This window comes from Chiloscyllium plagiosum, chromosome 20, assembly GCF_004010195.1.
Source record: "Chiloscyllium plagiosum isolate BGI_BamShark_2017 chromosome 20, ASM401019v2, whole genome shotgun sequence".
Classification (NCBI taxonomy): domain Eukaryota; kingdom Metazoa; phylum Chordata; class Chondrichthyes; order Orectolobiformes; family Hemiscylliidae; genus Chiloscyllium; species Chiloscyllium plagiosum.
The window spans coordinates 29,527,273-29,549,677 of record NC_057729.1 but is presented as its reverse complement, the minus strand read 5'-3'; the positions used below and the strand labels follow the sequence as shown (position 1 = coordinate 29,549,677).

Genomic DNA, 22,405 nt, shown 5'->3' with positions numbered 1-22,405 from the left:
TAGGGGAGGGGAGGGAAATATATCCCTGGTGGTGGGGTCCATTTGGAGGTGGCGGAAATTACGACGGATGATACGATGTATATGGAGGTTTGTCGGGTGGTAGGTGAGGACCAGTGGGGTTCTGTCCTGGTGGCGATTGGATGGGCGGGGCTCAAGGGCAGAGGACCGGGAAGTGGAGGAGATGCGGTGGAGGGCATTGTCGATCACGTCTAGGGGGGAATTGCGGTCTTTGAAATTATGGAACCATGATAGGATGATGCCAGGAAATGGAGTAGTTGTCTTTTAAAGATCAAATAAGCAAGAAGGATAGCTTCTACAATTACAGTTACGAAAGATGTAATTAATGTAATTTTGTCAAAGGTCTTTTCATACTGTGGGCAAAACAAAGAAGTCTGAAGGGAGAATTCTGAAGAATACATGGTGGATGAAGTAAATGTGGCTTGGTATGTTTTTGGTCCTCCGAGAGAAGATATGAAATAGGATACAGGAAATAATGAGATGAATTGACTGTGTTTAAAAAATGTTGATATGGCACAATTTTTGTGTCAATTTATCGGTAAGATTCATGTGATTTGGTGCATCTCTTTGTACAGACGCTTGCTTAGATTGGACCAAGCAGGACTCTTCTGACAGCAAGGTGAGGTTCAAATTCCACATCTTTCCATCTATGGGGCTGAATATGTTATTGCACAGCTTGCCTCGCCCCTCTGTCAGTTCCTTTTTCTGTTTAGAATCTTATCCATGTTTTTGTAACCTCTTGGCTTAAGTATTGCAATACCGTTTCTCTGACCTTTCCATTCTGGCCACAAACTCTATAAGGCAGCAGCTTGTATCTGGTCCTGTTGTCCTATAACTTTGTGTTGAATGGCAGAAAAATAATAAGTCATTTTGGTGTGGTGTGGCAGTGAACAATGTGGAGGCAAGTGGACCCACTTTAATTATCAGGGTTCACAGACTGCTGAAAAGAGCTATCAGATTGGAATGGATGAACTAATAGATTACTGATTCAACAAGGCACTGAGGGAAAATGGATATCCTGAACTGAACTAAGGATATTGATTCAGAGAAAATCATCAACAAGTTTTGGAACATCACTGGTTTGTTTAATTGGAACTGTCAAAGATATGAATGGTAAGTCATCAAATTTATCATACTGCTGTTGTCAGTTGGATGTAATAATTCACATAATTAGTTACTTAACTAACCATATAGTTAATTTTCTTTATAAATAATGCAAATTTAGTAAGTTGATCATAACCGTGGTATTTTATCAATTGACCAAGCAATCTGTTATTTTTTAATTATTTTCTAATCTCTTGAAAAACTGTTATAAATTAAATATGCTTAATTATACTTTGAGAACTACTCAATATTGTAATTGATTAAAATGTCAACTACCTTAGCAGAACCCTGGGGGAGTGAGACCAGAAACAGTGACAGCAGAAGTTGAGAGCTGCACATTTATTGATAGAAGTACATTAGTAAATATCTTTAGATAAAAGTCAATTCAAGTGAAGTCTGAAGATAATTCCAAATAGCTCAATATTAGTCCAGAGCTTGCTACTTTCTCGCCACGTGTTTTTGCTTAAGTTGTTGCTGAAAATGCAAAAAGTAATGGCATGGTGATCTAGTACCTCGTACAGGTCTACCCTTAACCATTGAAATTATATTCAAAATTTTAAAAACGTACTTTGCTTGGTATATGAGTAAGGAAAATAACAGTCTGAAGTGTTACCCAGGTCTTCTCTAACTTGAGTGAAATTTCATGGAGGGTAAAAGTTGCCTTGCTGGTGATTGAGCAACCTGGTAAGATGCTGCAGTGCACTGATTGCCTAACCCTGTCTTATAATTAGTAAACTGTTAGGTTTTTCAGCCAAGTATAGTTGGTAGTGTTCTTGTCTCTGAGGCAGGAGTTCATAGATTGAAGTCCTAATCCAAGACTTGAGCACACAGCTCAAGGCTGATCTTCCAGTACACTGAGGAAATGCTGTGTTGTCAGGACTGCTATCTTTTGGATGAGATGTTAAACATGGACTCCACCTGTCTTAGGTGGGTGTGGAAGATCCCATGACACTATTTTGAAGATGAGGAAAGTCATCTCTAGTACCCTGGTCAATATTTATTTTACATTCAGTGTTACAAAAAAACTGATTATTGGGTCATTGATTTGTTGCTGTTGTGAGTTTTATGAGCACAATTAGCTGCTGACTTCACTGTTGTTCAAAGCAAAAACTAAGGATGGGGATGGTGGGTAGGAGGGAACTAAGTGTCTTATCGTTTCTAAAAACAAGAAGTCATTACCGGCTCTTCTGTATACTCTGTAGTCTCTTATTGACCATTGTTATTAATAACTTTGCACTATAGCTAAATGGAGAAAGTGAGTACTGCAGATGCTGGAGATCAGAGCTGAAAATGTGTTGCTGGAAAAGCGCAGCAGGTCAGGCAGCATCCAAGGAACAGGAGAATCGACGTTTCGGGCATAAGCCCTTCAAATCCCCATTTATTTGTAATAGGAAATGCTTACATTATGGGTCTAGCAAGAAAAGGAAGTAAATTGTTGTCTGGGTTATCAGTGTGGAGTGATGTCAAGGTTTTGAACCTGTCACATTGATTTGCTATCCATTTTCTGGACTGGTAAATTATTATTCTCAGTATTAACTTGATACCTATGCTTACAATTTGCCCTTTCCTTTGTTCACTTTATCTTCTTGCATCTTTTTTCAGTGGCTTTCTCCCTTGGGTTTTCATGTCCTCAGCTGTGTATACACTTTCCCTTCATAGATTCGTGGAGTCACTGATCTCTCTGAAGAAATTTTAGGTTATTCACTATGATTCTCTATTCCTCTCTTTCCCCCCCCCCCCCACCCACCATCCTTTTTTCCTAACCTCCCAAAAGTATTTAATTTTTTTAGGCTTCAGTTTTGATGAAGAGACACATCAAAGCCTGCCTTTTTAACAGATGCTGACTGACCGTTTACCAGATATATTTGTTTAGACTTTACTGTGTTCGTTTTAGAGTTCTAATATTGCAGTTTTATTTATTTATAACAATTCTTGCTTGATTACATTGATATAAAGAATAAAAAAATTGTTTCTGGCCAACACCATTTTCAGCAGTGTAATAATCTTCCACGTTTTACCTTTCCTGATAGGGTTGAACAGGAACTATTCAATAGTGATGAATTGGGTTTTTTTTTCGCTTCTAGACATCATGGCGAGTCCAAGAACTAGACGGGTTCTCAAAGAAGTGAGGACTCAAGATGAAAACAATGTATGTAACTCAAAGAAAATGTTAAGATAACAATGTATACTTGCTGTTAAGAGCAATCTGACTTTGTGAAAAGATGCATGTTTCACAAGTCTGTGCAAAGCTAAGCATTTTATCTCTCATTTTTGTGCATCAGTACAACTGCAGATGGTGAAAAGGAAATATTAAAAATTGTGATATTTCAAAACCAATAACTTCTTAAAATTAGGCAATTTCATGTTATTTGTATAGATTTAGAAACCGTTTTGCAATCTCTTCTATTTAGCCATTTAATAAAATTTTATTGACTATACCTATTGGAGACAGATCCAATTTGGCAAATTTTACTATTGTACTACAATTAAAGAAAATATAAACCTGAAAATCGTTCTGTTATAGTCAAAAATTGCAATTATGCATGAAAACATTTCCATGAAAATGAGTCCATTTACTAAAATTTATTTTAAATAACTTTGAATATAGCTGAGTTAGTCAGTGTTGTACAGCATGGAAATAGACCAATCGGTCCAATGCATCCATACCAACCATATATCCTAAATTAATGTAGTCTCATTTGCCGCAATGCCTCTAAACCTGTCCTAATCATTCACCCATCCAGTTTCCTCCACTTTAGGCAGTTCATTCCATACATGCTCCACCCTCTGCATGAAAAGTTGCCCCTTAGGTCTATTTTATATCTTTCCCCTCTCACCCTAAATCTATTACCTTTAGTTCTGGACTCCCCTACCCCAGGGAAAAGACTTTGTCTATTTATCCTATCCATGCCCCTCATGATTTTTTAACCCTCTATAAGGTCACCCCTCAGCCTCCGACGCTCCAGGGAAAACAGCCCCAGCCTGTTCAGCCTCTCCCTATAGCTCAAATCCTCCAACCCTGGCAACATCAAGTTTTACAACATTTTTCTGATAGGAAGGAGACCAGAATTGCACAAAACATTCCAACAGTGGCCTAACCAATGTCCTGTACAGCCACAACATGACCTCCCAACTGTACTCAATACTCTGACAAATAAAGGAAAGCATACCAAATGCCTTCTTCACTATCCTATCTACCTGTGACTCCACTTTCAAGGAGCTATGAACCTGCACTCCAAGGTCTCTTTGTTCAGCAATACTTCCTAGAACCTTACCATTAAGTGTATAAGTCCTGCTAAGATTTGCTTTCCCAAAATAGAGCACCCCTCGCATTTATCTGAATTAAACTTCATCTGCCACTTCTTAGCCCATTGGCCCATTTGATCAAGATCCTGTTGTAATCTGAGGTAATCTTCTTCGCTGTCCACTACACCTCCAATTTTGGTGTCATCTGCAAAATTACTAACTACACCTCTTATGCTCACATCCAAATCATTTATATAAATGATGAAAGGTAGTGGACCCTGCACCAATCCTTGTGGCACTCCACTAGTCACGGGCCTCCAGTCTGAAAAACAACCCTCCACCACCACTCTCTGACTTTTACGTTTGAGCCAGTTCTGTATCCAAATGGCTAGTTCTCCCTGTATTCCGTGAGATCAAACCTTGCTCATCAATCTCCCATGGGAAACCTTGTCGAACGCCTTACTGAAGTCCATATAAATCACATCTACCGCTTTGCCCTCAGCAATACTCTTTGTTACTTCTTCAGAAAATTCAGTCAAGTTTGTGAGGCATGATTTCCCATGCACAAAGCCATGTTGACTATCCCTGATCAGTCCTTGCCTTTCCAAATACATGTTCATCCTGTCCCTCAGGATACCCCCCCAACAACGTGTCCACCACCGACGTCAGACTCACTGGTCTATTGTTCCCTGGCTTGTCCTTACCACCTTTCTTAAACAGTGGCACCATATTAGCCAGCCTGTAGTCTTCCAGCATCTCACCTGTGACTATCGGTGATACAAATATTTCAGTAAGAGGCCCAGCAATCAGTTCCCTAGCTTCCCATAGAGTTCTAGGGTAAACTTATCAGGTCCTGGGGATTTATCCACTTTTATGCGTTTCAAGACATCCAACACTTCCTCCTCTGTAACATGGACATTTTTCAAGATGTCACCATCTATTGCCCTACATTCTATATCTTCCATGTCCTTTTCCAGAGTAAATACTGATGCAAAATACTCGTTTAGTATCTTCCCCATTTTCTGCGGCTCCACACAAAGGCCACCAAGCTGATCTTTGAGGGGCTCCTATTCTCTCCCTAGTTACCCTTTTGTCCTTAATATATTTGTTAAAAACCCTTTGGCAAATAGAATTAAGGAGAATCCAAAGCTATCTCATTTTTGCTGTCCTGATTTCTCTCTTAAGTATACTCGTACTGCCTTTATAGATATCTGAGCTGAAAATGTGTTGCTGGAAAAGCGCAGCAGGTCAGGCAGCATCCAGGGAACAGGAGAATCGACGTTTTGGGCATAAGCCCTTCTTCAGGAAACATAGATATCTCCTGTCTATACCTGACAAAGCTTCCTTATTTTGGGAATTGTCTAAATGAGAAGATTATGAATCTTCCACAATATTTTTCTATAATGTATTCCTACACTTCAGGCTAAGATAAATGAATTTCTGACCTCTCAAGGCATGTGAGGTTCAGACAGGAAAGTGGAAAGAGACAGATCATCTTAACAAGAAGAATAGGTTCAAGTAGGAATGTCAGACCTACTACTGCTCTCTTTTGTTATTAATGTGCTTCTTCCACCACCCTTTTATGCAAAACAATTTTCCTTGTCATCTTTGATTATTTTGCCAGTTGTCTTAAATCTGTGTCCCCTTGTTGTGGACCTTTCAGCCATTGGGAGCAAGTTCTCTTTATTTACTGTATGTAAGCTCTTCAAGAATTTAAGGATCTCTGTCAAATGTCCTGTCAATTTTCTTAGATCCAAGGCTTTTCCAGTCTTGACAATTTAAAGCATGACCTTCTCTAATGATTCTAGTAAAACCTTCACCTGACATACAGTACCCAAAACTGAAAACCCATTAACATCACTTAAGTGTTTTATATAGATTTAGTATTATCTCCAGACTTCCTATTTCTCTGCTTGTTCAGTTCAGTTACTGGTTTATAATTCATGCTAGGAGAAAGTGAGGGCTGCAGATGCTGGAGATCAGAGCTGAAAATGTGTTGCTGGAAAAGCGCAGCAGGTCAGGAAGAAGGGCTTATGCCCGAAACGTCGATTCTCCTGTTCCTTGGATGCTGCCTGACCTGCTGCGTTTTTCCAGCAACACATTTTCAGCTATAATTCATGCTACTAATGTCCATTATTTAACAAGTCAAATTTAATTCATGTTAATATGGAAACTTGTAATTTTTTGTTCAGTTTCCATGTAAATGCCTGAAGAAATCAAAGAGATAGTCTTTGGTGAAGGAATATACTTTCTATTTGTGTAATGTTTTGTCCTTCTGCCTCCTAGATTTGCTTTGAATGTGGAGCTTTCAATCCTCAATGGGTCAGTGTCACTTATGGAATATGGATTTGCCTTGAGTGCTCAGGAAAGCACAGAGGTCTAGGAGTACATCTCAGGTATAAGCTCGGATTAAAAAAGAAAACATAACTGCAAAATGAAAGTTAAATATTGGTTCAGAATCCTTAAAGTGCCTCTTGAACAGCGTTGTAGATGTACATACCCCACCCCTTTTCCAGGACAATTGGTCATGAGCAACTGATGTTAGTCTAGCCAGCATTGCCTACATCCTGACAAGACTATATAAAGAAAATGGTCCTCCGTTGATGTGTCTGTTGAAATGTTAAGCCATGCAGGCCATTGCAATGCTACGAGATCTTATTGTCTTTGATCGGCACTGTGGCAAAGTATATCCTGGTTCCAATACCAGTGTCAGTCCCATTTCATTTTGAACTAGTCTACATAGTTGGAAAACCAGCTACTAAGTCAAGACTCGTATGATATTGGCTACTTGACTGTGGCACCATAATATGATTGAATTATTCCCTAGCATGCATTTAATACACTCATGCATTATTACTAAATAAATAACCATTTAAGACCTGTTAATATTGTCAGTGTTAGATTTGGTGAAGCAGGTTTTTTTCTTTATGTTTAATAAAAAGTTAGGAATGAAATTCTTTGTTGTGGGGTCCCAGTGCATTTTCCATCAAGTATAGTTAGCTGTGACATTGTATTCCACTCCCAAAACACACTTAACCCCAACATCTGTCAACCTATGTGAGATTGCTAAATAGTACTGAATGTTATGTTTTACTTAGATTCATATTCACCAGCAAATAGATTGGAACTGTCCACACTTGTGTCATGAAGAGTCATAAAAGAGAATGAAATTTCACATTGTGTTGAATTTAAACCAGCTGTCGGAAGTGCGAGACTGTGTCCTCCTATCTACCTCCATCTTGCCACACTATCCTACTGTGGTTTATTAAGGGTTAGCACTACAATGAAATTGCATTTATTTGGAAGATACATCCTCTGCTAAAAATTAGAATTTGTGTATTAAACCAATTGAGCCCAATTTGGATATGTTATTTGCATCATTAGGAAAACAAACTTTATATTAATTGAACATTTTTTAAAAATGGCTTATTTGGTCTCCTGTTTCAATGTTTCTAGTGAAAATAATTTAACATCATCTTAGAAGAATGAAAGGCAATCTCAAATAGAAATCTAAAATTCTGACTTGACATGTTAGATAAAGGAGTGGTGTTCCTGATGGTGGGAAGGCAGGGGGTCATCGTTCAAGGATAAGGACTGAGATGAGGAAAAATTTCTTTACTTAGAGAGTGGTGAGTTTGTGGAATTCACTAGCACAGAAAGTATTGAGGCTAAAGCATTGTGTTTTCAAGAAAGAGGTATATGTAGCTGTTGTGCTTGAAGGGATCAAGAGGTATGGGGGTGTAATAGAATTAGACTATTGAGCTTGATGAACAGCTTGTGCATCGAATGGCAGTGTCCCGCTCTTTTCTTATATGTTTCCATGTTTCTATAACATAAAGTTCAAATGCATTGTATGTGTTAAAATCCTGGTGATTGAGACTGCGTAAAGTTAGTGGTTTTATTTTTGTTGATCTCGCTTGTATTTTGCTTCATGCATAAGGCTATCTTTTTTCACAAAGTTTTGAGAAATGTAATTTTGCTTAAAAGGTAAATAAAATACATTGCTTCCTACTGTCCTCTAGTTTTGTGCGGTCTGTTACCATGGATAAATGGAAAGATTTGGAATTGGAGAAAATGAAGGTTGGAGGCAACGCAAAATTCCGCCAGTTTCTAGAATCACAAGACTATGATCCATGTTGGTCACTCCAAGATAAATATAATAGTCGCACTGCAGCTCTTTATAGAGATAAGGTATTATAATACAAATGGTCATAAATTGTGTAACTAAGCGTTATTACTTCATTTGATAATCATTGCTTTGATGCTTCCAATATTCAGATGAAATTCTAACATTTCCCTAATTTGGTTTTAGCTGCTGCTAGTTGCAAAACCCTTCATGCAGGATATTCATACAATGTCAAAATCTTCAAAAAGTAGTTTTGTTACAGCTGCCCTCTTAACATACATTTGGTCATCATTCGTTTATTGCCTAGTTGCCATGCAACAAGTAATCATAGTATCTATGGTAGATAAGTATGATGTATCATGGCCCCCAATATTTGTATTAAAATATATCTAAAAGCATAAATTGTCCTTCATTATGTTTGTTACTAGTTAATGATGATTGTCCATAACAAGTTTTTATATACTGTCCTCTAAAATTTGCTACACAGATGTGTGTTAATGAGTTGCTTGCTTTCTGAAAAGTACATGTGCTGCTCCTCCATGCCTTTTTTGGAAGAATTAAAAGTCTGCTTTAAACTTCTAAGTATTAACAGAGCTCTCAAGAAATAAATGCAGTCTTTTGAGTTAGAATGTTTTGGGTCCAAACTCCATTCATGGATATGAGAGAGTGCATATTTGCCAAAAATCTTGTCCTTTGGATAAGACATTAAATCAAGGTCATAACTTCCTGACCAATGTTTCACTTAGATTTTCAAGATCTCAAGGCACTATTTGAAAAGAGTAATTGTCACACTTCTTTATGATTGACGCCTGTTGAAATTCGATGGGGAAAAATAGAAAAGCACTAAGGAAAAAAAGAATTAATCTTTCCAATGGTTCACAAAGCATCCATTGTTGTTAGCTAAACCTGGGCAACCTGAAGTTAAGCAGAATGTTTATCTACTTTTTGAAGAAAATATATGGATGAGAAAACTTTTGAAAGTTAATCACTAGACATTTTAAGAATTGGGCAAATATTAATAGCAATTTACCTGTCAATTCTGCTGCTTATCTGTTTTCCGTCCCTCTCCATCTTCTGGGTAAAGTTTCATGGGCAATATTATCCTTGCAGAATTTGCCAGAGGAGCTTCTGTTTTGTGTGAATAGTGTGTTGGCCATCCACTTGACGCTAATTTTGACCTTTCAATACTGTCAGCATATACACACTTACAACTAGGGCTACTGCATAATTTTGGTAGGAATAACAGTGAAAATGATTACTATTTGAATTATAAAAAATTGCAGCATGCTGCTGTGCAGAGGGACCTGGTGTCTTTGTGCATCAATCACAGAAGGTTGACCTGCAGGCACAAGGCAAATAGAATTTTGTCCTTCATTTGCTAAAGGGATTGAGTTTAAAAGCGGGGCTGTTATGTTGCAGTTTAATAGGATGCTGGTGAGGCTGGAGTACTGTGGGCAGTTTTGGTCTCCTTACTTGAGGGAGGACATACTAGCTGCAGAGGGAGTGCAGAGGAGATGCGCTAGGTTGATTCTGGAGTTGAGGGATTTGACTTATGAGGCGGGACTGAGTAGACTGGGATTATATTCATTGGAATTTAGAAGAATGAGGAGGGGATCTTATAGGAACATATACAATTATGAAGGGAATAGATAAGATAGAAGTAGAGAGAATGTTTCCACTAGCAGGTGAAACCAGGACAAGAGGGCTTAGACTCAAAATTAGAGGGAGCAGATTTAGGACTGAATTGAGAGGAACTTCTTCACCCAGAGGATTGTGAATCGGTGGAATTCCCTGTCCCATGAAGTAGTTGAGGCTTCCACATTGAATGTTTTTAAAGCAAAGATTTTTTGAACAGTAAACAAGTTAAGGGTTATGGTGAGAGGGTGGGTAAGTGGAACTAACGTCTTGAAAAGATCAGCCATGATCCTATTGAATTGCGGAGCAGGCTCGAATGTAGGCCTAGATGGCCTACTCCTCCTATTTCTTATGTTCATAATGTTCAGAAGTGGAAGGCCTTCTCAATTATTTACATTGACTAAACTAAGAGCAATAGTTTAGTTTCATAGAAACCCAACTAATCTGCCTGAGACTAATCACTTAACACAGACTGGGAGTTGAAACTGAATTGGCCTGATGTGCATGTTTTGACTATGCAGACTAAATTTGCTGTGCTGTCATTGGAGCTTTAGCTAGTCCATCTCAATGGTTTATATCAAATAAAGTGCAGAAATTGAGGCGGTTTGATTTATAGTGCTCTATGTCAGGATAATGGGAAGACAACAACTTTTTTTTTAATATATGTATATAGTCCTTTTCAAGTAGTAAACATGTCAAGACGTTTTGTAGAAATGGAAAATAGAGGCAGTAATCCAGATCAATAAATGCTTGTGTATTAAAATTATAAAAACATTTGCTTGTCTACTTCTCCTGGTTCTCGTGGCAGCTTGTTTAAAGTTGTCTTCCTTCAGCATGTTAGTGGAGTACCAAGACTAATATATTGTCATTAAGAATATCGAAGATGTGTAAATCCTTAAGGGAATAATTATGTTCATGTTCAATGATGCAAAATTATCGCCAGTTTCAGTCCAGATGAACACCTTACTTGACCTGCATATTAATAATTAGCAAACAAACAAGAATTAATTTTTTAATTGGTTCAGAAAGTACTTACTACTGTAAATTTCCCATAATTCGGTGTTTAAAAAAAAGCAGACTTCTAAGGGAAGTGTTTAAAAACAATGTCTTTGCATCATTTCTGTTGTCTCATCTTGCATGTGTTCTGTTACTTTGAGCAAATAGTGTTGAGTTTTGGCATACATTTTTAACTTGTTTCTTGGTAACCGCATTGCTTCTGCATCATTAACAATGTACACATTCATATTAATGCGGTTTTTAAACAAAAACTCTGGATCCATAATATGTTATGAAATTATGTTTTAAAAAATTGCAAGCTGTCCCATCTGTCATTCTGAGAGACAACACTACATGCACTTGTTTTTCTTATCGATTTTCAGATTGCTACTTTAGCTGAAGGTAAAGAGTGGTCTATTGAAACATCAGAAGCTCGGAATTGGACCCCACCACAGCCCAAAGTATCTATTTCTTCAGCTCATCGGTATTTAGGCATCACTTTTCTTCTATTACCCAAAGCTAGTGTTCCACTGTTGCCGATAATGTATAGTGTAAGACTGATGAGAGTAAATAGGTCCCAATAGGATATGTAACTTTCTTTATATACTTGCTGAAATAAGTCACTTATAGACGACAGTGACATTGGATATCATAATTTGACACCAAAATTTAGATAAAAGGTCTGGTTTTATTAAATTCAAAGGCAACTTAAACGCAAGAAGAAGTTATAACAATTAAGCTTGGAGTTCAGTTCACACAATACTCTGTAGACCAGATTCTCTTGTGACTCACAGTAAACATATTGCACTTAAATCTTAATTATGTTCAGTCTTCAGCAGTCGAATCCTGAGTCCTGCGTTTTTCACAAGGTCATTTTTGTTTGTTCTTGAACTCTGCATAGCCAGCTGTCCTATTAGGTGGACACATCATTCTCTACAAGCTAAAGGGTAAAAGCAAATTAAATTTGCTTTGACAAAGGGTCAGTTAGACTCGAAACGTTAGCTCTTTTCTCTTCTTACAGGTGCTGCCAGACCTGCTGAGGTTTTCCAGCATTTTCTCTTTTGGTTTCATCCTCTACAATCTGAAGTGTGTCTTTATTTTGCCCAAACTTTTGTGAAAAGCATGACCTCAGAATTGTAACTGATAGTTATTCGATATATTGGCTGCACACATTCTCCTTTTACAACAGGCTGATTAAAACATTCTTATTAAGTTGTGGCACAGCTTCACTCAAGCAACGAGTTTATTTTATGTACAATGTGTGAATGAACAGGACAATTTTCACTCTAGGAACAGACAATTTCTTTATGGTCATTGGAAAAGAAAAAATATCTAATATAGGAACATGTATTATGAGCTCACTAAATCTGTGTTCACAGTTCTCAAGCTAAGTAGTTTAAATCCAAACTGATTTGATTATTAAAATGTAGGCAGCTCCTTGTTGCTGTCGTATAAACAGAAACGATCGGCTGTGTTTACATATAAAAGAGGATGGATGTGTACTTTCTACCCCTCAAAATCTATTAATAGACAATATAGTTTACACGACTTAATGCACATGAATATTTCACCAAAATTAGTTAAAAACATCAAAGACCATCTTCATTAACTTAAAGTTCTTAACAACAAATTGATCATTTAGTTGGTGGAATCTTTTCTCCAAAACCATGACTGTTGACACATTTTATAATCTAGCATGAGCTACTATCTTTGGCCTTTCATCTGAATAACCTGCTTGACATACAATTTAACTGATACGAACTGTGAAAATTATTTAAGTTACAAAGTTACGATACAGATGCAAGCTAATTTACCATACTTCAACATCGTGGTTAAGAGCTATCTACAGATATATGAACAAAGAATGAGAGTAGGTCACTCGAGCCTTTGAGTCTGCTTCACTTTTCAATAAGATCACGGCTGAACTGATTTTAACCTCAACTGTATACTATTGCGAATCCCTGATAATTGAAAATCTATCTACTTCTGCCTTAAAAATATTTAAAGATTCTGCATCCACACTTCATGGTCATCATTGCTGAGGTTGGTAAGAGAAGATTTGAGTAAAGTTCAAAATCGTGAACAGTTTTACGAAAATAGTTAAGGAAAAAATCTAGTGCTAGAAGGCTTGGTAATCAGAGTGCAAAAATTAAAAGTGATCTGCATGTTCTTAAATTTAATTTTGGATCTTTTGCTGCTGGATGTGCTTGTTTGTTATTAGCAGATTGTATAGTTTAGAAAATTCAGTCTGTCTTTTAAGTCCACATGAAGGAACAGGATAGTTTAAAAATGCTAGGCCTGCCCAATATCAAAAACCATAAACAATGTAATTGAAAATAAAATATTAATGTCCTACAGCAAGAGCAAATACTTGCATTAGAGGCTCAGAAATCATTCCACATGTCAATCCTAAAAATGTATTTTGCTGATTAAAGAATCATACAACAGGGAAACAGGCCCTTCAGCCCAAGTTGTTCTTGCTGGCCATGTTTCCTAAATTAAGCTAGCCCTATTTGCCTGTGTTTGCCCCATTATCCCTCTTAAACCTTTCCTACCAATGTCCCTGTTCAAATGTCTTTTAAATGGTGTAATTGTATCTGCCTCTATCACTTCCTCTGGCATCTTGTTCCATACATGCTCTGTATGGAAACAATTGCTCCTCAGGTCCTTTTTAAATCTTTCCCCTCTCACTTTAAACATGTGCTTTCTAATTTTGGAGTCCACTGCCCTGGGCTATTTCACCTTATCTATGTTCCTCTTGATTTTATAAATTACCAAAAGGTCACCTCTCAGTCTCCTATGTTCCTGGGAAAGAAGCCCCAGCCTATCTAGCCTCTATTTATAACTCAAACCATCCAGTCTACGTAACATCCTTGTAAATTGTTTTTGCACCCTTTCCAGTTTAATATCATCATCCTCCCTGTAGCAGGGTCACCAGAATTGTATATAGTACTTCACAAAAGTGGCCTCACCAATGTCTTGTACAGCTGTAATACGATGTTCCAACTCCTGTACTCAATGTTCTGATTGATGAAGACAAGCGTGCCAAACATGTATCTTCTCTACTCTGTCGGCACTTTCAAGGAACTATGTACCTTCACCGCCTAGATCTCTCTGACAACACTCCACAGGTCCCTACCATTAACTGTGTCAGTCCTGCCCTGGTTTGTCTGACCAATATGCAACACCTTGCATTTATCTGAATTAAACTCCATCTGCCATTCCTTGGCCCGTTGGCCCGGTGATCAAGGTCCCATTGCACTATGAGATAGCCTTCCTCACTGTCGACTATACCACCAATTTTGGTGTCATCTGCAAATTTACTAACCATACCTATATTCACATCCAAATCATCTATATAAATGACAAACTATGGTGGTCCCAGCACCAAACCTTGCAGCACACCACTGGTCATGGGCCTCCAGTCTGAACAACAACCCTCTACCATCACCCTCTGTCTTCTACTATCAAGCCAACTTTTGTAGTCTCACTCTCCCTGAATTCCACGTGATCTCACATTGTTAACCAGTCTATTGTGTGGAAGTTTGTTGAAGAATTTGCTAAAGTCATGTAGACAATGTCTACTACTTTGCCTTTATCTATTTTCTTGATTACTCCTTCAAAAAAACTCAAATCAAATTTGAGAGACATGACTTTCTTCGCACAAATCCATGCTGAATATCCCTATTCAGTCCTTGGCTATTACTTCTATCAGAATGAAATAGGTTGGCAACATTGTGAACACTGTGGTTCTATTTGAGACAGTGGTCGGAGAAAGGGAGGAAATAAGAACTGATGTGAATCAGGAGGGAGAGTTGTGTTGTCAGTAATTTAATTTGAACAGTCAAGAATGCTGAAGGTAGCTTCCATAATTAAAATTAACTTGAACCATGAAATGAAATGAGGGAAACTGAGAACCAATGCATGCACTGGGCTGAGGCAGGCAGGATCTTCAGGAGAAGCTTGGCTTGGTGGGCAAGTCAGTAAAGGCAAAAGTGCTTAAGTTTAGGGGTTGAGTGTGGAGGATACATTGAAGAGAGATTTAAGGAGACAATTGGCAGTGGAGAGAAAAAGCTAGTAGTTGTATCTGCAATATACAATGATCCTGGATTATTGAACAGTTTTGGAAGAAGACTGCAGGAGCCGAATGCATGATACGGTCTAACTAGATTTGTCAGTCGATGGGTAAATTTAGTATATGGCAGACGTTTTCACATCTGCACTGTTTAGTCATGAATTAATAAAGATAGAATTAAATTGTTGAGAGGAGCAATACAGACACATTTCACTGTCTGTACTGCACAAAAGAGCAGGCAGATTTAACAAGGAAGGAGATTTGAAAGTTGATTATGAAAGCCTTCAGTTATGCCATCAAATGCAAGAAGCAGGAATTGTACCTGGAATGGAGCAAAAAATGTTTTTGGGGAAAATCCAAGTATAAAAAGCTATCTAGATGTGTTGACTCACCAGTTTGACTGAAGAGGTGTAGGCATTGATTCTATGCAATTTGAGGATTGAGTGGTTTCACCAGCAGTAGATTTGTTAAATAAAGAGTGCATGAGGTAGTTAAAAGGGAAAAAAATGTAGAAGTATCCATGTTTTGGTATGGAAGAAAAGATTGATTAAGACTCCTATTGCAAGTTGAACTATAGTTGCAGGATGAAGACTGTAGGTAAGAACTGGAAAAAGACGTCTTTAGGATTGATATTGTGGAAGCATTTCTTCATGCAGAGTGTTTTCCAGGTGTAATTAGTTTAAAAGTCTGAATTTGTTAAAGAGGCGATTCAATGTTGTGATGGGAGAGCCATGAATTTGTTTTGGAAAGAGAGCCTATTATTTGTAATTGACCTCTGTGATTATATGAAGGTGAAGTGCCTCAAGGTTAATGGATGCATTCTGAAACTGATAGGATCAAATTATTGGAACTGATGCTTTTTAAAATTTTCAATAATGAGGTCTGTCTCACAGAAAGTGAACTTTGTGATTAATTAGATTAAATATTTCATCAAGCATTTTAATATAAAGGAAAAATTTTGGAGATCATAAAATTTCAATAAAACTGGTGACATAGTAAACTGAAGAGAAAACTAAGGACTGAAGATATTTAATCTTTCTGTGCAAATAAGATTAAGTAATTGTAACAGACTGAAGGATATTAAATTTAAATGTCTGAAGATTTAACAGAATTTCAATTTAACTTTTTGAGGTGAGGCATTGCATTCCTTTAAGTTTACAGCTGCAAATATAAAATTTCCACTGTACTATATTTTTCCCTGTTAATAATACTAAAATTTAAACAGGAGTATGTATTTCAATAATTGATTCCATTTGAATATTGATTATATGTGGCCCTCATTTGGGGAGTGACTCCACATTGTCTAGTGGATGATTACAGTGTTAAGCTGATAATTTGGCTGTTTCTTCATTTGCACCACTTGGGTATTTCCTGCAGGAGTGTGATCTAGCCAAGTTGCATGATCAGTTGAGTTCAGCTGCTTATTGAATGCTTTGTTCACTTAGCAGCAACTTGGCTTCTCTTCTGCTTGGATCAAGTTTGATTTTTTTCAAAAAATTGACGACTAGTCGTATTGTCTTTTATTACTTCTGTGATTGCTTAATTTTGATGTTTGACGTTTTAGTTGAACTATGATGCACAGATTATGGCATTCTGCAAATCTTCATATAAATAGGTTAAAACATGAGCAGGCTATCAACAATAATGCTACAACTATGTTAACATCATAGAATCCCTATAGCATGGCAAGAAGCCATTTGGCCAACAAGTTCACACCGATCCTCTGAAGAGTAACCCACCCAGACCCATTTCCCTACCTATTACTCTATATTTGCCCCTGACTATTGCACCTAACCCACACATCCCTGAACACTATGGAGAATTTAGCATGGCCAATTCACCTAAGCTGCACATCTTTGGATTGTGGGAGGAAACCGGAGCACCCAGAAGAAACCCATGCAGACACTGGGAGAATGTGCAAACTCCACACAGACAGCTACCCAAGGCTGGAATCGAACCCGGGTACAGGCGCTGTGAAGCAGCAGTGCAATTTACTGAGCCACTGTGCTGTCCCATTATAAAATGCATATGTAGTCTTGTTATTTGCCATTTCAACATGGAACCATAGACTCGTACAGCTCGGAAACAAACCCTTCGGTCCAACCGATCCATGTCGAACACAATCTCAAACTAAGCGAGACACACCTGCCTGCACCTGGCCCATATCACCCCAATCCTTTGCTATTCATATACTAATTCAAATGTCTTTAAAACGTTGTAATTGTACTCCCATCCATCACTTCCTCAGGATGTTCATTCCACATACGCACCACTCTCTGTTTACCCAATTTGTCCTTGGATCTTTTTAAAATCTCTTTCCTCTCACTAAAAATGTGACCCCTTGGTCTTAAAATCTCCTAGGGAAAAGACAACTACCATTTACTCTATCTTTACCCCTCATTATTTTATAAACTTCTATCCGTTTGTCTCTCAACTTCCGACATTCCAGTGAGAAAAGACCCAGCCTACCCAGACTTTCTTTATAACTCAAACCTTCCATACCCAGAATTATCCTGGTAAATCTCTTCTGAACCCTCTCCACATTGCTAATGTCCTTCCTATAACTGGGTGACCAGAACTGAGGCAGTATTTCAGAAGATGCCTTGCCAATGTCTTGTACAACCTCAACATGATTTCCCAACTCCTATACTCAAAAGAACAAAGCAGTCAAGGCAAGCATGTCAAACACCTTTTTCACCACCCTGTAGAAAGAATTATGTACCTGAATCTCGAAGTTCCCTCTGTTCTACAACATTAGTCAAGGCCCTACCATTAATTGTATAAGCCCTACCCTTGGTTTTTGTACCAAATTGCAATACCTCACAGTTATCCGGATTGAAATTCATCTGCCATTTTTCAGCCTATTGACCCAGTTGATCAAGTTCACTTTTTTATAATCTTAGAAAACCTTCTTCACTATCTACTATGCCACCAATTTTGGTGTCACCCGTAAATTTACTAATCATGCCTTCTATATTGTCGTCCAACTCATTTGTATAAATGGCAAATAAGAGGACCCAGCACCAATCCCTGTGCAACATCGCTGGTGACAGTTGGAAAAGCAACCCTCCACCATCACTCTGTCTCCTGCTGTTGAGCCAATATGTATCCAATTAACAAGCTGAGTCTGAATCCCATGTGACCTAACTTTACTAATTAATCTACCATGCAGAACCTTGTTGAAAGCTTTCCATTCTTGTGTTTCAAGCTAAAAAAGCATTGAGGAATCATCATGTACCACTTTGTTATATCGATATGTCACTGTTACAGATACATTTTTTTTTTCTCCATTTATGGTATTACATATTTTCTTTGGTAGTTCCAGACCTAACCAAGCTCCTGGATCATCTACTGATAAAATGTTTGAGGACTGGCTCAACGATGATAATTCCTATCAAAGGTAAAATTTTACATTTCTATCTAGGTATCTGTGATGTATTTTGTTTCCTTTTGTTGTTTTTCAGTTGATGGAGTGATGATTAATTTCCTTTCATTCTTTAAAGTGGCGGAGGATTTGGTAGTCAGGATAATCGTTACGTTGGATTTGGAAACAGTCCATCTCCTCAGAAAAAGGAAGATGATTTTCTCAACAACGCCATGACTTCTCTTTATTCGGTATGAAATAATCTTGGATTTGTTATAGTTATGGTTTTACTTCAGAACTCTCATGGGAGACCTTTTTTTTGGACTACTAGTTAATACCTAATTTTAATTATGCGTGACCACCAAGTGACACTGTTTTCAAGTATATTTTATCTTGTGATAAAGATTTGGGAGTAACCTTGTACCTGTTATCTGAACTCTGTACTTATAGTACAAATTACTTAACTCTGTTTATTGAGGAAAATTGATTTTATGCTGGCTTTAACAACTTACTCTGAGACATAAGATTTTTGTTCTGTATATTGATTTTCAAATAAAGTGTTGTAATATTCTTTGAATAGTCAATGTAAAAAATGCAGTTACATTGGTATCACAAATATTTCTTATGATTGTTAATGTGACAATTTCTGACTGTTAGCTGGAAATTGCAGTAATACTATTTAGGCTTTGTAGTTTCAAGAACATATGGGGCACATTGTTTAACTAAATGTCATTCTTACCTCATGCTTGCTTATGACAGTTAGATTTTCTAGCCTTAAGAGGCTATGATACCTGACCCTATAATAAATGATTCTAATTATCACTAAGCAAGAATTATCTTTATTGTCACGTACTTGCATGAGGACAATGAAAAGTTTACAAGTCTCTACTTAGGGTGCTATCTTAGGTACCAAGGTATTCTTATGTGAAAACAAAATTAGAAAAATAAAGAAATAGGAGTTCAGAATAACAGGCCTTCCAACCCAGCCTGTGGTGGACTCCCCCCTCAAGTCTGGGTCCATGCTGGATTTCAGCCCAGACATCACAGAGGATAGGAGGTTAAAAAGAAAAAAAATGTGAAAACAGAGAGGGAATAAAAAGAAACAAAGTGGTCAGCACAGACCAGCTCCAGCTCAGGAGTCCCACATTGCAACCTTGGTGACATTTTGGAGCAATATCATGTTTAAAAAAGATAAAACTGCCAAATGCACCTTTCAAACTTCCTTCTCATCAAAGAATTATAGTAATTTTTTTTATAAGCGGAAACACTAGTCACATAAGACACATAAGACAAGGTGGTGAATGATCAATTGCTCTTCAGAACTTCTTTAGTGCTATGCTGAAATGTCAGTCTGGACTTTATATTCAAGTCTTTCTGGCTTATGAATGTGCTGTCACAGGTCTACTCTAAGTTTGACAGATCTGCTAATACATTTGCAATATATAGTAAGGATCTCAAGATCAGTAAAAGGAAGTTACTGCAAATGCTGGAATCTGAAACCAAAAGAGAAAACGCTGGAAAATCTCAGCAGGTCTGGCTGCATCTATAATGAGAGAAAAGAGCTGACGTTTCGAGTCTAACTGACCATTTGTCAAAGCTTTGACAAAGGGTCAGTTAGACTCGAAACGTCAGCTCTTTTCTCTCATTACAGATGCTGCCAGACTTGCTGAGATTTTCCAGCATTTTCTCTTTTGGTCTCAAGATCAATACCTGGGTTATTTTTCTGCTAACCTTTTGTTTTTAACTAATATAAAGTTTTCATTTTTGGTAACCTTATTTTGAAATCTATGAATACTAACTTGAATTTCTAGCCATGCATATAAATGGGTATGTTTAAGTTTTCAAACTTTAGCCCAGTGCTCAAGTCCTTTGATCCGTCCATATGAATGTATGGAATCTTCTCTCGTAGTTATTTGCAAACACTGCTTAGCTACTTGACCTATGGTCAGCTTGACTGGAGCTTGTGGGAAGAGAACAGAAAAATGGTCAATATGATTTAGAAGTTCAGTTGTTCAAAGCTTCACATTACCAAATTTCTGAACTATTGTCCATTATTAAATTTGGAAATTCAAATCCATCTCAGAAATCAAAATCTAATGAATGGCCTTAATTAATTTAGGATATATTCACTATTTTACAGGGCTGGAGCAGTTTTACTGTTGGGGCCACTAAGTTTGCATCAGCTGCAAAAGAAGGTGTAAGTAGCACTGTTGCAATTTCTGCTTTTATATCCAGAAACAGATTTTCAATTGGGTAAATGCAGTAATGCATTTTTATTTTGTTACTGATGTTTGCTGAACCTTTCATATGTTGTTAATTTAATAGTTGATGTTAAAGAGAAATTCAAAAGTCTAAGCACTTCTTTTTAAAAAAATAAGTACAATTGTTGCTTCTACATTTTTGTAAGCAGTGTGTGTTTAAAAAAAAAAGCAAAAGTCAGGCACAAAAACATTCTTTGTTTAATTAAGACATTTTCAATGTGGTTTTCTTTGACAAGTTTGTATATTGAAGGAGAGTAATGTTAAAAGAAGATTAATGATGAAAAGTACTGAAGATATGTGGGTGAAATTAATCATTATTTTGCTCACCAGGCAGTGAAACTTGGAAGTCAGGCAACACAAAAGGTACCTGTTTTTTTCTTTATTCATGTTGTTCCATACTCTGTATGTCAACTACTGTCAGATGTGGCTGAGATAGTTTAGCACCCAAAATAACAGGCTTTGGCAGAACAATCAAAGGACTGGAATTTAGATTTTCCACTCCAGATTAACCAGCTTTTCAAATGCAATTCATATTTACGGCATTGAATGCATATTAAATAATCTTGTTTTGGTTTGGGGCAGAGTGGCGCCTTGGTAATGAGGAATAATATTGGGAATTTTTGAATTGCTAAAAGTGGTTGTTCTGTCCTTTGTTGCTTTCTTGCTGGATAAAGGTTTGGGGCTACAAGCAGCAGTCTGAGCCGGTAAAGTGTTCGTTTTCCAAGCACGATAGATTGTTTACTAGCAACAGTGTTCGTTCAATGTGTAGCATCAATATCCTCCTTTTATTTTGATCAACATCACTTTGATTTTATGTGATTACTCAAATTTTAGGAATTTGCTTTGAATCATAAGTTTGTCTGCACAAGTAATGAGTGTTTATCAAGTGTTTTAAATGCATGATTGGAACCTTTTAAGTTGTTGCTGAGCTGTGGTTTACCTCTTCCATTTAGCAGTCCAGAAATTGTCTGAAGGTACCACTAGTATTATCATTGTAATGATATTTTGTCATGGTATAAAGAACTCCATTAATTTTTCTCTTTTCCCTTCAACTTCAATTTTATTCCGACTTCATATTAGCTGGTAGTAGAGGTCAGCTTTTATGCATCAGGAAATCAGGAGGACAAAAAGGGGACATGAGATAGCTTTGGCAAATAGAATTAAGGAGAATCCAAATATATTAAGGACAAAAGGGTAACCAGAGAGAGAATAGGGCCCCTCAAAGATCAGCAACCCGGCCTTTGTGTGGAGCCACAGAAAATGGGGGTGATACTAAATGAATATTTTACATCAGTATTTACTGTGGAAAAGGATATGGAAGATATAGACTGTAGGGAAATAGATGGTGACTTCTTGCAAAATGTCCAGATTACAGAGGAGGAAATGCTGGATGTCTTGAAACGGTTAAAGGTGGATAAATCCCCAGAACCTGATCAGGTGTACCCGAGAACTCTGTGGGAAGCCAGAGAAGGAATTGCTCGGCCTCTTGCTGAGATATTTATATCTTCGGTTGTCACAGGTGAGGTGCCGGGAGACTGGAGGTTGGCTAACGTGGTGCCACTGTTTAAGAAGGGTGGTAA

At 37.4% G+C, this 22,405-nt stretch overlaps 1 protein-coding gene across 10 annotated transcripts in view; it reads left to right on the top strand.

Moving 5' to 3' along the window:
* The window catches only part of arfgap1 (ADP-ribosylation factor GTPase activating protein 1), a 43,286-nt gene that overhangs the window by 7,721 nt on the left and 13,160 nt on the right, over nucleotides 1-22,405 (top strand). For 4 of the 10 annotated variants that reach the window (XM_043710396.1, XM_043710395.1, XM_043710397.1 and 1 more), the window contains exons 1-8: nucleotides 3,163-3,271; nucleotides 6,655-6,764; nucleotides 8,391-8,559; nucleotides 11,509-11,609; nucleotides 18,520-18,600; nucleotides 18,704-18,815; nucleotides 20,705-20,761; nucleotides 21,156-21,188. In XM_043710396.1, the coding sequence (XP_043566331.1) occupies nucleotides 3,179-3,271; nucleotides 6,655-6,764; nucleotides 8,391-8,559; nucleotides 11,509-11,609; nucleotides 18,520-18,600; nucleotides 18,704-18,815; nucleotides 20,705-20,761; nucleotides 21,156-21,188 (756 nt within the window). In that variant the 5' untranslated portion in view covers nucleotides 3,163-3,178. Of the gene's footprint in view, nucleotides 1-593; nucleotides 638-3,152; nucleotides 3,272-6,654; nucleotides 6,765-8,390; nucleotides 8,560-11,508; nucleotides 11,610-18,519; nucleotides 18,601-18,703; nucleotides 18,816-20,704; nucleotides 20,762-21,155; nucleotides 21,189-21,499; nucleotides 21,530-22,405 lie in introns of those variants that run through there. The other 6 variants (XM_043710393.1, XM_043710391.1, XM_043710390.1 and 3 more) reach the window with 6 other exon arrangements.